The sequence below is a fragment of the Bos indicus x Bos taurus genome, chromosome 5, assembly GCF_003369695.1.
Source record: "Bos indicus x Bos taurus breed Angus x Brahman F1 hybrid chromosome 5, Bos_hybrid_MaternalHap_v2.0, whole genome shotgun sequence".
Lineage (NCBI taxonomy): Eukaryota > Metazoa > Chordata > Mammalia > Artiodactyla > Bovidae > Bos > Bos indicus x Bos taurus.
Window position 1 is genome coordinate 10,833,185 of NC_040080.1, and position 14,397 is coordinate 10,847,581.

The 14,397-nt window shown below is 53.1% G+C and overlaps 1 protein-coding gene across 13 annotated transcripts in view; it reads left to right on the forward strand.

Moving 5' to 3' along the window:
• MICAL3 (microtubule associated monooxygenase, calponin and LIM domain containing 3) overlaps window positions 1–14,397 on the forward strand; it is a 143,591-nt gene that overhangs the window by 73,475 nt on the left and 55,719 nt on the right. For 11 of the 13 annotated variants that reach the window (XM_027540865.1, XM_027540863.1, XM_027540867.1 and 8 more), the window contains exons 8-17: window positions 1,804–2,061; window positions 2,320–2,435; window positions 3,457–3,583; window positions 4,395–4,491; window positions 6,583–6,730; window positions 8,617–8,813; window positions 9,928–10,040; window positions 10,127–10,189; window positions 10,613–10,786; window positions 12,166–12,249. In XM_027540865.1, the coding sequence (XP_027396666.1) occupies window positions 1,804–2,061; window positions 2,320–2,435; window positions 3,457–3,583; window positions 4,395–4,491; window positions 6,583–6,730; window positions 8,617–8,813; window positions 9,928–10,040; window positions 10,127–10,189; window positions 10,613–10,786; window positions 12,166–12,249 (1,377 nt within the window). The remainder of the gene's footprint in view (window positions 1–1,803; window positions 2,062–2,319; window positions 2,436–3,456; window positions 3,584–4,394; window positions 4,492–6,582; window positions 6,731–8,616; window positions 8,814–9,927; window positions 10,041–10,126; window positions 10,190–10,612; window positions 10,787–12,165; window positions 12,250–14,397) is intronic. The other 2 variants (XM_027540874.1, XM_027540875.1) reach the window with 1 other exon arrangement.

Consider the following 14,397-nt stretch of genomic DNA (forward strand, 5'->3'; position numbering starts at 1 on the left):
AATATCAAGTGTGAACAAAAGTGGAGAGACTTGGGTAATGAACCCCCGTGTGCCTCTTATCCAGCTTCACAGGGATCAGCACGCGGCCAGCACTGCCTACTCCCCACTCCTGCGTGGGGCTGTGCAGAGCAATCTCAGGTAGCATTTTGTGCATAAATATTCAGTGTAATTTTAGTGCTTAGGTTTGTGGCTTATGGTACATTCCCATGTGGCTGATTATTGGTTGGTTAATAGGTCGTCCTTTGGGAGAGGGTTGTAGAGCGAAGGGGCTTATAGAGGGAAGGGAATTTGGTGTTTCTGGGATCTGGTTACAGAGGCCCAGGGAACAGAGCCTCAGTCAGGCTTTATTTGGACCTCTTTGTGGCCTGACAGTGAGGACTCTTGTTCACCTGGAGTCAGGGCCAGCTAAGCCTTTTTTTCAGATGACTAATTGTGTGACATTCCCTGAGACGATGACCTGGAAATGGAATCAGAGAGCCACAGGTGGATGGTTCCTCCAGAGATGGTTCCTCAGGAGAGTTTCTTAAGTCTTGCTTGGTCTGGCTGGTCTGGGTTTGAGAATTACTATTGCTGTGCTGACGTGCTGACCGAGGCCCCTGCGGTCCCAGCACAGACTTGCGGCTGAGTGTCAGGGCGTCCCAGGTCTGCAGGGTGGTGATGCGTTGACACTGCCGCTTTGCCTTGGGCAGCGCTGGGGAGCAGGGAGCTTGCCCGAAGCAGTCTCCTCCTCGGGGGCCTCCTGTCTGTGTCTCAGCCCCGTGGCCTTTGTGTGAGTCAGGAGAAGGGAGCAGAGCAGTGGATGCAGCCCGTGCCGCTGGAGTATATCCAAGGTGGGATATACTCAGTTGAATGTTTCATCGGGAAGAGATACTCATGAGCCTGCTGGTGTGCCTTGGGGCCAAGCTAAGACTTGACATCTACCGTCCTCGTCAGGACTGGTAATCAGTTGACATTATGTTGGAACAATCTAGATTGGCGCAACCTGATGTACTTTTCCTATTTGTTTTTTTTGTTTTTTTTTAGCACACAGGGTGTGTGCCACTGAATCCTGAGCCCATGGTGGCTACTCACTAAGTATTGAACAAACCAACTTGAGTGTGCATGTTTGCCCTTTCCATCTTGTCTGGGCAGCTGGAGGTGCCCTCAGAGACACTTGGGGAGCTCTGGTCGCCCTTGAGGAGGAGGCCTGGTCGGTGTGCAGGAACCTCCAGAGCAGAGGAGTTTCTCAGTCCTCTCTGTGGAGAGCCCTTTTTCTCTCATCATTTTTCTTTGTTGGTGGATTACTGTGGGGCCTTCCAGAATCCTGTGTATTGTTTGGAAAGCTTCTGTTCCATCCTCAGTGTATCTCTTGCCGGTTCCCTGGGCTGCTGGTGCCCCCACCTTCTTATCCGTCGGGCATGGAAGCTTTTGGGTTCTTCCTTTGGGGTTGATGGGAGACTCAGGTTGAGTGTCCTGTGTCGTCCAGTTGCTGTCAGAAGAGGATGCTTGCTGATAGCAGCCTTAACTGGGGATGCTTTTCAGTTTACAAGGCACCATCCCATGAGTCATTGTATTTGGTGTTCAGAGCAGCTCCGTGAGGTGGAGTGGATTAGACTGCACAAGTAGTGACTTGTTCTAAGAACGATGGAAAAGCAGGGACTCTGTTTCTAGGTGGCAAAACCTGTGTTCCTTTAGAAACAAGCCCCCCTCGCTTCCCGAATTTGTGTGGAGGACTTATTTATTGGAACAGGAAGCCACTCTCGGGGCGGGGAAGGTGGTGTGGCCGTGGCCTTCCCTTGAGCCTCCCCCCGTCTCTGGAGACAGGACTACGCTGACACGGAGCTCTTGCTCTCCCGGGAGAATGTGGACCAGGAGGCCCTGCTGAGCTACGCCCGGGAGGCAGCCGACTTCTCCACCCAGCAGCAGCTGCCGTCGCTGGACTTCGCCATCAACCACTACGGGCAGCCTGACGTGGCCATGTTTGACTTCACGTGCATGTATGCCTCTGAGAATGCAGCCCTGGTGCGGGAGCACAACGGGCACCAGCTGCTGGTGGCTCTGGTGGGGGACAGCCTCCTGGAGGTGAGAGTGGGTGTTGGGGGCGGCATGACTAGGAACATGGGGTCCCAGGCTGGGAGCGTCTGTGTCATCCTGCCGTGTAGAGTCCAACCTAGGGGCTCAGAGCCTGCTGAGTTAGGTTTAGGACCTGCCAGGTTGTTGGGGGGAAGGGCAATATGTCCTGCTAGAACGTCCTCTCAGGTCCAAAGGCTTTCTTTGCTCAGGAGTTTAGTTTCCCTCTATTAAAAGGTAATTAATTCTCTGTTTTCTATCTCCTTCTAGCCTTTTTGGCCAATGGGAACAGGAATAGCCCGGGGCTTTCTGGCTGCTATGGACTCAGCCTGGATGGTGCGTAGCTGGTCTCTGGGGACAAGCCCCTTGGAAGTCCTGGCAGAGAGGTAACCGCAGGGGCCCTCCGTGATGAGATGGAGCGTCAGTTGTAGGCTGGGCTCAGGTTTCTCCTCCTTAATTGATGATATATTCTTATTTAGGAGAAGAAAGGTAAGATAGGTATTCATAAAATCATAGACACCTACCGCTTATCTCAGGGATGTTCTCCTGTCACTCTCCAAAGCAAACTCTTCCAAGCGGTGTCTGAATCTTTGTGTAACACTGCCGGGTGTTCTCTGATTCCTCTGTGACAGTTATGTAAACAGGGGTATGAAAATCCTGTGTCAAGTCCTTCTTGTCTTTGAACTAGAGAGACTTATACTAATGAAATCAGTGTGGTAGCTGGGGATGTCCTAACTTAGAACTAATTAAAGATGCCTTTGAGTTCAAAGGGAAACACCAAACTACTTGTAAACATTTCTCAAATGTCAGATGTTTTGAAGCAGATAATTGCAAATGAGCTAAGACCTGGGATTTGCATGCTGATAAAGAACAGGTGCCTTGACCAGAACTAGAGGAAGAGGATATGCTGGGTGAAATTCGGGGTTCATATCATTTTAAGTCTGTTACATAAGGTCCTCTGGGGTCACAGTTACCTAAGGGGTCACAGCCAGGAAATGGCAGTCCTTCGAGGGTGGGACACCTGGTCTCAGGGGTCACAAGGGTGTGGAGAGAAGCTGGACACGTGGGCGGGATGTGTGGGAGGGGGCCTTTGCAAGTGGCAAGTTTTTTTCATCAGTGACTTTCTTAAAAATTTGGTGAACTTGCCAAAACAGAGCACAGTAGTAAATTAGATTCAGGCTTTGCTCCCGCCCACAGCAGTGTGCTTGCCCTTCTTTCTAGGGTGTAGCAGGCTGGGGCCTGTGGGATCCTGGAGGTGGAGGGGATGGGAAGCAGGGCTGATGTGGAGGTGGGGGAACCCCATCCAGGAGGAAGGCTGGCCCTGCCCTGGGCTCTCAGAACATAGAAATATCATCAGAGGTGTTTCTGTTGCTGTCACTGCTCTGAGCGTATTGTTCGTTGTTGCAGGGAAAGCATTTATAGGTTGCTGCCTCAGACCACCCCTGAGAACGTGAGCAAGAACTTCAGCCAGTACAGCATCGACCCGGTCACCAGATACCCCAACGTGAATGTCAACTTTCTCCGGCCGAGCCAGGTGAGAGTCCCTGGCCAGTCGGGCATGACCTGGCCACTGTCAGGCCCGGTCAGACCCTGTGGATACGAGCATACACAGCCTTCCTTAAGAACCAAGTGACGTCTCCCTGAGTTGGCTGAGGAGGCGTTTTCCATCAGCAGATGGAGCCCCCAGGGAGGCGGGTGTGCAGTGACGAGCAGGGCACAGCCCTGGCGCCCTGGGCAGGGCGTGTGGTGCACACCTGCCTCACTGCCACCAGTCACTGTGCCCGGGCCCTCCCTTCCCCTGCCCTTGTCTCCTTGTCTGCGCCATGGAGACCACCACCCCAGCTCCCCGGGTCTTTGTGCTGCAGACCGACTGGTCCCTTGAGAGGACTTGGGAAGATAAGACTCTGCAAGTGAAAAATACTGTCGTCCAGTTCAGAATGTCTGAAGCCTTGTTATTGCACCAAGAGTGACATTTCACAAAACACAGTAATTCCAAAGAGTCCAACAACATTGGGAAAGCAGCTCATTCAAGATATCTGTGTCCTAGACTGTACACTGGGCCTCTGTGTTTAGGGGTGAAACCTGCTGTTACTGGGCAGGAGTCATGGCCCAGCAGAGACTAAGCAAGCCCCTCCCGCCATGGCCAGGTGTCTGTCTGTCACAGGTCCTCACAGCGCGCGTGTTTGTGTGTGTGACCCGCTGCGTCCCGGAAGGGGTGAAGGCTGGCGTTACCCCTTCTGACCACACATTGCCCAGGTTTTCACTGTGGGCATTCTGTTCTCAGGTGGGCCTTGGTTCCTTGGTGTGTGATTTCCCTTCTTCACGACTTATAACCTTCCTGCCAGGTGCGCCATCTGTATGATACTGGAGACACAAAAGACGTTCATTTGGAGATGGAGAACCTTGTGAATTCCCGAACCACCCCAAAGCTGGCCCGCAACGGTGAGTCCCGGTTCGGCCTTTCAGCCAACTCGGCGTGTTCTGTGTGAAGGCTGGGCTGTGGTGTGCACAGTGCTCGTCAGCACTGGACGGGACGTGACTGCTCTGCCCCGTGATACACAAGTCAGCCCGACAGCCAGGAAATAGCAGTGCTTCAGGGCTGGGAAACCTGGTCTCAGAGGTCACGAGGGAGTGGAGAGAAACTGGATACATGCTGTTGAGAGGGCGGGGTGTGTGTGCGGGGGCCTTTGAGTGCACATGCCAGCCCAGGTTTGCGGGGAAGGTCTTATCGGAGAAGCCATGGCCTCGAAGCTGAGGACCACGAGCCTGCGGGACACGATGGTCGAGGCAGAGCCCGTGCTGTATTTTGTGTCTGGTGAGGCCTCTGAAGAGTTCCTCTGGAGGAGAGTGACTGGTCACTGCAGGTGAGCCAGGCGGAGGAGGGCACCGGGCCGAGTGGGTAGTTAGGGCTGCATCCATGTCAGGCTCACTGGCCTGACGTTGAGGCCGTGGATGAGAAGGGAGACTGTGTCCCGTCTAGCCGTGCCCGTCAGTGAAGGATGTGCCTTGCCATCTGAACTTGGGTTTCTGTGTCTGAAATGGGGGTGCCTATCGTGCCTCACTCCGGCTATGAGGACCTGGGGGCGCGGTGAGGTGTTCACTGCAACACTTGGTGTACAGCGGGGTGTCAAGAGTGGTAGCCGGGAGTATTAAGGAGCCAGAAGCACTGAAGAGCCTGAATAAGGAAGTGGGGCTGAAGGTTCTGTTCTGAGGTTTGAGTTCTGTCGTGGGCATCTTGAAGTTGACGTGCTGTTGGAATATCAAGATCATCTTCCTTGAAAGCAGAGAATGTGTCTTGTTTGGCTGCCCCATATGGCTTGTGGGACCTTAATTCCCCGACCAGGGATTGAACCCGTGCCCTTGTCAGTGAAAGCAAGGCATCCTGACCTCTGGACGCCAGGGAATTCCCTGGAGAATGTGTCTTTGTTCACTGCCGTTCTGGAGCCTGAACTATTGAGGTTGTCCAGTACACACTGGGCCGATGGACATAGACTTGGGAAACGCCTGAATGAAGTTAGTCTAGGAGCCAGGAGATCAGACGAGGACGCCAGCAGCGCTTCTCTGTGTCGTTTCAGGATTTGTTTCCCCGAAAGACTTAAAACAGGGTTTTCAGAAATGCGGTTTTTATCTTATGTTCACAAAGCACTTAGTGATCAGTACAAGGTTAAATATTTTCAGCTGCCTAAGGTAAGGAACAGACTTTTTTGGACACAATAGGAGTTACCAGATTCTTCTAAATGCTCTACGTCAGGACTCTTCTGATGCAGTTACAAAAAACGGATTTTTATAATGGCTTTCATATTTTAGGAGACACATCAGTGACTGGAAAATGTCCCCGGATGTGTGTTGTCTCTGTGTCGAGTGTTTCAGGGCATGACGGCTTGTCTTGCTGAGGGCTCAGCCTGCCGCTCTGGGGTCCTTGGCTCCGCCTGTGTGATCCTGCGGAGTTGCTTTTACCTGGAAAGTACAGGACCGAACCTTTCTTCTTGGGTCCTCCAAGTGTTGATTTGGAGGGAACGCGTTTCCTCCCCCAGCTGCTGCCAGCTCTCCAGGAAGATCTCAGGGCCGCTGGTGTGAGGGTGTCAGCAGGTGGTCATTCCCTCCACAACCCTGTCCTGGAGAGCCGCCGGGACCCTGGGCTTCAGTGTGCTTGGGTCCAGGTCACCCACGGGTAGTCTGTCATCTGGGGCATGGATGTTGACCTCAGAGTCTGTATAAATTGGGAGTTTCTTGCCTACCTAAAACTTCACGGGAATTCCCTGGGGGTTCCATGGTTAGGACTCTGCGTTCTTACTGCTGTGGGCCCGGGTTCAGTCAGCCCCTGTTGAGGAACTAAGATCCCATAAGCCACACTGTGTAGCCAAAAAAAAAAAAAAAAAATTATGTAATACCAGTTAAATAGCTTCTTACTTTTGAAAACCAGTGACAGCTATTTTGTCCCTGCCTTCAATATGTTTTCAGACTGGTTATGTGATTCTCTGTCAAGGCTCCCAGGTGACCACACCTCCAATAATAACGTTGTTGTTGTTCTAGAGTCTGTGGCTCGTTCCAGCAAGCTGCTGGGTTGGTGCCAGCGGCAGACCGATGGCTATGCTGGGGTGAATGTGACGGACCTCACCATGTCGTGGAAGAGTGGCCTGGCCCTGTGTGCCATCATACACAGATACCGCCCTGACCTGATGTGAGTCCAGGCTCGGCCTCATCCGTATTCCCCGCGCTCAGGTGGCCTTTTCCTAGAACGGGACACGTCGCGCAGTGCTTCCTCTGCAGCTTGTGACTGGTCTTGATGTAGCCGTGTTTAAAGCTCTGTCTCTCGGGCGCTCTGTGGCTCGGCCCAGTAGTGGCCAACTGAGTGTATAAGTCTCCATACTTGCGAAGTGGACCCCCTGAGCCTGCTAACATCCCATGAAGAGAAGCCCTGTTTCCTGGCCCCAGCTGAGCTCTGCATGCAGCCAGCTCTCTGTCCAGTGCTGCTGGTCACGAGGAGAGTCTGGCTGGGTGGGACCCGAAGCACGTGTGTCCCTCCTGGCAGAGCACCTGCTCCGTTCACGGGGCTTGCCCGCATTGTTTCTGTCTCCTGCACTTTATGCGAGTGTCAAGCTCGTGACACTCAGGTGGCCTTACCTCCCTGTGTGGTGCCATTTCCTCTCTTGGGCGTCCTGTGCTCATCAAACGCAGACTAGCGCAGCAGGACGACCCAGGTCAGCTGGTGCCTGATGCACCCAGCTGCCCCTGCAGGCGGTCCTTAACCATGGAAGCCAAGCAGAAAGATCCAGAAGCGAGCAGAGCACGTGGGATTATCTTGACTGACTGTGTCCTTTCATCATTAGGTCCACTTACGGGCCCATTTTTGTGTCTGTTTTATTTTAAATGATTACCGAAGGAATCCTGAAAGACCTAGTTCCCGTTTATGCTAATAAAGCAGCCTCACCTGGTATTTAGAAATGGGGATTTCTGATTTGCTTGGATAAAGTAAGTGACCTCTGGTGCCCGGTCCCTGGCTCATGTAGAGGCAGATATAAAGCGAGTGGAAGTCACCTAGTCACCCTCTCTGGGGGGCAGCTTGGGGACAACTGTGGTAATGGCACGGGAGTGCTGCAACGAGGACCAGGCGAGTCACTTCTGCTCCAGAGCGAGAGCAGGACAGAGGGCCGGGGTCACAAGCGCCAGAGGGAGCCTGGCCGGTGCATGGGGCCGCACTTCTGATGGACGGACCGAAGGGGCTCCAGAGGCCTGGGGATTTCCTCCTGATGCACACAAAGCCCGGAGTCGTTAACTTGGCACTGTTCAGGCTGTAGTGACTTCACTCAGGATGAGGCCTCCACAGTTTAATAGGCTTAATATACAGAGTAAAGGAATTTAGCAAGTGAAAAAGTTACACAAGTGAGTAGGTTAACATAAAATAAGGCCTTCTCGGTTAGTCTGAAGTCACCTAATGAAGGAAGCTATCAGTCTTTACTTGACTGAATAGCAGGAAGCCTGAAACCCAGTGGGAAATGTTCGTTAATCTAAGTACTTAGGGAAACTCAGGGACCTTGCAATGAAATAACCTTTTGAGGAAAGTTTTGGAATTTCCCTGTGAGCAGAAGGCCGAGTATGATTCACTAGAGCCGACCTAGTCTATCAACAGCTTGTCAGCTCCGTGGATGCGGGGGTGATGGCTCCAGGCTTTTTAAACACAGCCTCATCCAAACAGGACCTGTTCCCTGTTGAGCCCGAGGTTACTACACGCAGACCACGTGCAGGTGCAGGGGAAACATAAGAAAAACAGCTCTTCTCCTTGAGCCTACATTTTAGTAAGAAGTTTACCTTACTGGAGAAATGTTTTGTTTTCCAACTTTTCCCTCTTGTCTTTTGTGGGTAGATCTTTAATCTGGAGTTCTTCCTGAGGATGATTTGATTTTATTAGTAAGAGGAAGCAAGCTGAGAAGTGAGATAGGTTTGCTGTCCAATTTCACTGAGGTCCTAAACTTGGGCTTTTTAATGACTACTCCATGATACACTGTTTTCTGGTCTGGGGCTCTGTCAAGCATGGTCTTGACATGTCTTCTTCATCTTATTCCTCAGAGATTTTGACTCTTTGGATGAGCAGAATGTGGAGAAGAATAACCAGCTGGCCTTCGACATTGCTGAGAAAGAGCTGGGCATTTCTCCCATCATGACAGGCAGAGAGATGGCCTCAGTAGGGGAGCCGGACAAGCTGTCCATGGTTATGTACCTGACCCAGTTCTACGAGATGTTCAAGGACTCGCTCCCCTCCCGAGGTGAGGGTCCCCGGGGCTGCTGGATGGGTCCCTGTGCCCCCTCTTCCATCAGACCCGCTTCTCTGCGGGTGTTGGCAGGCCCTCCTTCTGACCCTTTTTGCTCAGCACACCTGCGAATGTTGAATCCTTGAGCATTCCTGTTCCCGCGTTGTTCAGTGCTTGGAACGACGTCTGTTCCCTTGAAACTCTGTCTTGCTCTTGGCTTCTGTGATCCTGGACCACACTTGCCTCGTTCTCGTTCCTCTGTGACTGTTCTTTCTCTGGCTGCTCTTCCTTCTCCTGCTTTTTAGTGTTTCCAGAAGTCTTCCCTTGGCCCTCAGGCTGCCGGGAGGCAGATGAAGTAAGCGTCGTAGTGCTTACGCATGCTGACCGCGGTGCCTGGCCTGGTTTGCACCCCGTTGCCTCCCCTGTTCAACTGGAGGCAAGTCGCTAAACCTCCCTGTGCCTCAGTTTCCCCTTCTATAAAATGGGGGCAACGTGTAGATAATTAGATTGTGAAATGCTGAGAAGAATGTTTGGCGAATGGAAGCACTTACATAAATGTTAGTTATTTCAATTATTATCTCAGCGTTACTGTTGTCACTAATAAAACGTTGGAATCCAGAGATTTGAGGTGCCATTCTCCAGCGTCTTCTAGCCATGTACTTGTAGACCTCTGAGGCTTTTTCTTGTTAGCGATACAGTTCTTGCGACAGAAATCCACAAGTCTAACATCAGTATGCCCGTCAGGGAGAGCCCCCCTCCGTGTGAAGCTAAGTACAGCTGTCTGCACACCCCAGAACGATGGCTTGGCTTGCACCTTGTCTTCCCCACGTCTCTCCCATTCTATCTCTGCTTGAACTTTTTATCCTCAAAGTGAGGCTTTGGCACTCTGCTGTGACCCACACGCACAGGCAGATTGCAGTTTTTGAAAAGCAGAAGCGGAGGGTTTTGTGACTGAAATTGATCAGAGCAAGTATTGGTCCTGTTTGTGTGCATGGAGAAGAGAAGGTCTCGCGTGCAGGCCTCTGTGTGCGTTTTCTCGGGCGTTCTTGCTAGGTTCAGAGCGCCCTGGCCCTCCTGCGGGGAGGTGCCCTCGGGGCTGTCCTTGAACACTGCTGATTTCTGCCCTCAGACGCCTCAGACCTGAATGCGGAGGAGAGGGCTGTCCTAATAGCCAGCACCAAGTCCCCCATCTCCTTCCTGAGCAAACTCGGGCAGACTATTTCTCGGAAGCGCTCCCCCAAGGTAAGCGGATGGGATTTCCTCCAGCTGCAGAGCTAGAGGTGAGGTGCAGAGTGAAGGAACGTGGTTTCCCTCTGTTCTTGGTGCAGGACAAGAAGGAAAAAGACTTGGATGGTGCTGGGAAGAGGAGAAAGACCAGCCAGTCAGAGGAGGTGAGAGAAATGCCTGGGATTTGCTGGAGCAACTGTAGTATGCCTCTTCCTGGCTTAATCCCCCAATGTCCGAGTTGGTATTGCTGGATCTTTCCAGTTCATCCACGTGAGGAGGGTGGGCATGGATGTTTCCTGTGGCCTTGTGCCTCTGTTCTCTGGAGAGTATTCCCGGAGCACACTCGTGTGCATGTAGCCTTCCTTTCTCTGTGGGGTCACACACATGGTGAAGGGCAAGGGGCCTTCCCGGGATGTGGCCACACCAGCAAAAGCCGGAGCGCCTCTTCATTGCTGCCCCCGCCCTGAGTCCATCTTGAGATGAGAACCGCAAGGAGCGCTCTAACCTTGAGACCAGCCATCGCGCCAGGCCCGGGGGGCAGGGGGGCTGCTCTGACACAGGCGGCTCTCGGGGCCCATGTTCCTCAGGAGGACACGCCCCGGGGCCACAGAGGAGCAAGGCCCACCCTGGTGAGCACGCTGACCGACCGGAGGATGGACGTGGCCCTCGGCAACCAGAACAAAGTGAAGTACATGGCAACCCAGCTGCTGGCCAAGTTTGAGGAGAACGCGCCTCCACAGTCTGTGGGTGTGAGGAGACAGGTAGGCCCCACTCACCCGCCAGGACCTGGTCTGACCTCAGAGGAGGGGGCTGGTGAGATGGGGAATGTCCCAGACCCCCCGAGGGCTCTGGACTCGAGGCGGCGTCTGTGTGGGGAGGGACAAGGGTTACTGCGTCACCAGGCAGGTCTCAGGTGTCTGTGACAGACGCCCACCCGGGCCCTTTGCAGTGTGGTGGGATCTCAGTCTCTGCACGTAGGTGTGTGTGCACACGCATACATATATGAGTAATAAACCAGCGCTTGCCCTGATCAACCTCAGTCACAGAAACCTCTGCTTCTGCTTATTGAGGAAAATGCTGAAAAGAATAACGTTGGTAATTAAGGCCCCTATAGTGTTACTGATGTTTTGCCGTGTCTCTTTCGGGTCTTTCCTCAGTGCGTCTTCGTTTCCATAGTTGAGGTCATTGTTGTACACTTTTCTGTTCTGCTTTCTTCCCGTAACTTTGGGCAATATTTCCATGTTCTGAACTCCTTACGAGTCTCTTCCAAAGTGTGCACTCTACACCTTTCTTAACCCTTCTTCTGGTGCTGAGTGTTGACTTGTTTCTCATCGCTGATGATAAGCATGGAGGTGAACACTCTGCTGACAGAGCTGCCTTATTAGACTGTCCTTGGCGAGGTCAAGAGTGGGCGTGTTGTCAAGACACTCTGTGGACTGACCTCACTCCCCCGAGTCCTGCTGAGGGCTGGCCGGCGATGTCTGTCCCGTCTCGTCTCTCCTCTTGCTCGTCCAGAAGTCACTCTGGCTTCTCATGAGAGGAGGTGCTGGCATAGTGCGGTCCACACCGAAAGCTTCTTCCCAGACCCCTGGTGCTTAAGCGCGCGTCTCCTCTTCACCTCCTCCACGTCATCAGCCCCTGTTCCTGTGGACCAGGCCGGGCCCACCACCTGAACGTCTTCTCACGCCTGGTGCTCGCTCAGATCCTCACACCTCAGGCGTCCGTGCCGAGGAGCCTGCAGCCCAGGCCCCGTCCCACCTCGGGAACATGGGATGCTGTCTGCCAGAGGAAGTTTGTCCTTGAGATGCACGCCTCATTTTCCAAGTGGCAGTTAGTGGTTTAGGCTCAGAGCAGTGAGCTTGGGAAAAGGATACTCAGAATTACAGCTCTGTCTGTCTACTCCTTTGCATTTGTTTTTGACCTAGTTGAGGGTTTGTTTTTTTTTCACAAGTGTAACCTACATATTTTTCTTTGTAACTGTAACTTTGTAGAATTAATTCTCTGAGCCCTTCTTCAGTTCTTAGATGTGTGTCTGTCTGCTGTGAGGGTTATCTTTGTGTCTTCTACCTTAATGTGTGTTTTTTTTGTTTTTTTTTGTCTCCATGTGGTGTCCCTCCCCACACTGGCCTGTGTGTCACAGCCGACACAGGAGCGTGGGGTCAGCCAGCCGTCCAGCTGCCTGCCCGAGCAGGGTCGCTCTGCTCCCACCCCCCAGTGGAAACAGGTAAAGGAACTGCCCGGGCCCAGGCCTTCCCACCCGCTCCTCCTCTGAGCCAGCTGGGTGGAGGCCTCACTGGAGCCCCGGGTAGGGATCTGTGCGCATTTGAGTAGACTCCAGGAAGATCTAACAGAGAGTACGGACAGTATCAGGCGTCCCTAATAGCTCAGTTGGTAAAGAATCTGCCTGCAATGCAGGAGACCCTGGTTTGATCCCTGGGTCGGGAAGATCTGCTGGAGAAGGGATACGTGACCCACTCCAGTATTATTTGGCTTCCCTTTTGGCTCAGCTAGTAAAGAATCCGCCTGCAATTTGAGAGAACTGGGTTCGATCCCTGGGTTGGGGAGATCCCCTGGAGAAGGGAAAGGCTACCCACTCCAGTATTCTGGCCTGGAGAATTCCATGGACTGTATAGTCCATGGGGTCACAAAGAGTCAGACACAACTGAGCAGCTTTCACTTTCACTAAGAGTATCACATGACCTCTATAACCCCTTCGGTTTTGGGAATCCAGTGAGCAGGCTGAGCTGTTTGTTTAGTGTTGAAACCAGCTGGGACTGCGTGGTGAGGTTCCAGAGTCTTTGGGGTTTTGCTCTTATAACCTTTAAACCCAAGTTGACCTTTAGCTGACTCATGTCTGCATGACCCCTGGAGGACCATCCTGAGTTTGGGGCTCGGGGCAGTGGGCCTTTCCTGTTAAACAGGAAAATGTTATCCAGGTAATAGTTTCAAACTGTGGTTTGTTTTCCTTGTTTCAAACCATGGACATGGATCTGTAGGCTTTATTGGTGTTTTTGCTACATTTAGAATATCCTTTTTAGAAATTTTCACTGAAATCTCTGCAGAATCTCCTGTAGAGCGACTTCTACATGGTAGAGTGGGGCAGAGAGAGAGGAGGTGGCGCCTGGCAGTCACAGGAAGCCCGCCGGCCACGGGAGGCCTCTGCTCCGTCCCTCCTGCGTCAGGAGTGCGGCCTGGGTGTGCTGACTCGTGGTTCGGAATCACTGAGGACTGGGGTTCTGAGCGGTGGTCGCTGTGTGGCCATGGTGCCCTCCTGTGCTGGGAAGTGCTGGGGGGTGGTGAGTTAGGTTTAGTTTAATGACTTTTAGGGCAGATTGTTTCTTTGTTAACCTTTCTTTTAAGAATATGCACAAAAGGCAGGCCTGTGAGGCTGAAATGGAAGCTTCTGAGCAGAGTCCAGACTCACCACAAAGCCAAGCTGCCTCTTCATGTGCCTGGGGAAGGGTGGTCTTCTGAGAAAAACTCGTTAGCAATTGATTTCTGTTTTACTGACTTACCCTTCGCCTTGAGTAGACCCTTTGATTTAAAGATCAGTCTTTAATGGAGGATCTCTGAAAGGGAAGATGAGCTACTTTGCCAGGTTCTTACACTCGTCACAGAGGTGGCCTGAGACAGGAGTCTCTGGGTGAAGAGATGGCCTTGAGTGGCACATCCTGGAGCGGTCCAGGGCAGGGACTCCGCCAGGCTGCAGGGGCGCCTGGAGCCTCAGCCCGTGCGGGTGCTGCCTGCACACATCCGGGTGGTCTGCGGTCGCGGTCAGTGGAGTTGAGTACGTACTGCCAGCTTCTCAAGGCAGAACAGAACCCTTACAGTGAAGTCTGGTCTGGGAAGGGGCAGCGGAGATGCGGGTTAGAAGGCGCAGCCGGGTCTCTGCAGCGTCAGACCTGTGCTGTGTGTTGTGTGAAGCAGAATTGTCAGCCTCCCCGCTGTGGGGGCCGGGACCCCAGTTCACGCCCTCATGGATGCATCGCGTCCCGGATGACACATCCCCAGCACTGACTGGGGGATGTCACGAGCCTTACACCTAGTCCCTGAGGGAGAGAACACTGCCAGGCGCCACACAAATGGGGACACGGGAGGACTCCTTTGGGGGGTTGGGGGTGCAGACAGGAGTGGTGTCCCTGCCTCCCCGCTCCCAGGCTTTGCAAGCAGCACCCCACACGTCGGTCTGGGCGAGAGGAAGCTGAGGCCCCTCTGACCTAGGAAGCTGGTGGTTTGTTAAGCACCAAAGGGTCCTACGCTAGAGACAGCCCCCCAGGAAGTGGATGCCGTGGAAAGGGGCATCTGGGGAAGTGGTCTGCGGACACTGCAGTGTCAGTTGGCAGAGGTGCTCTTTTTGTCTCCTGTCTCCTGC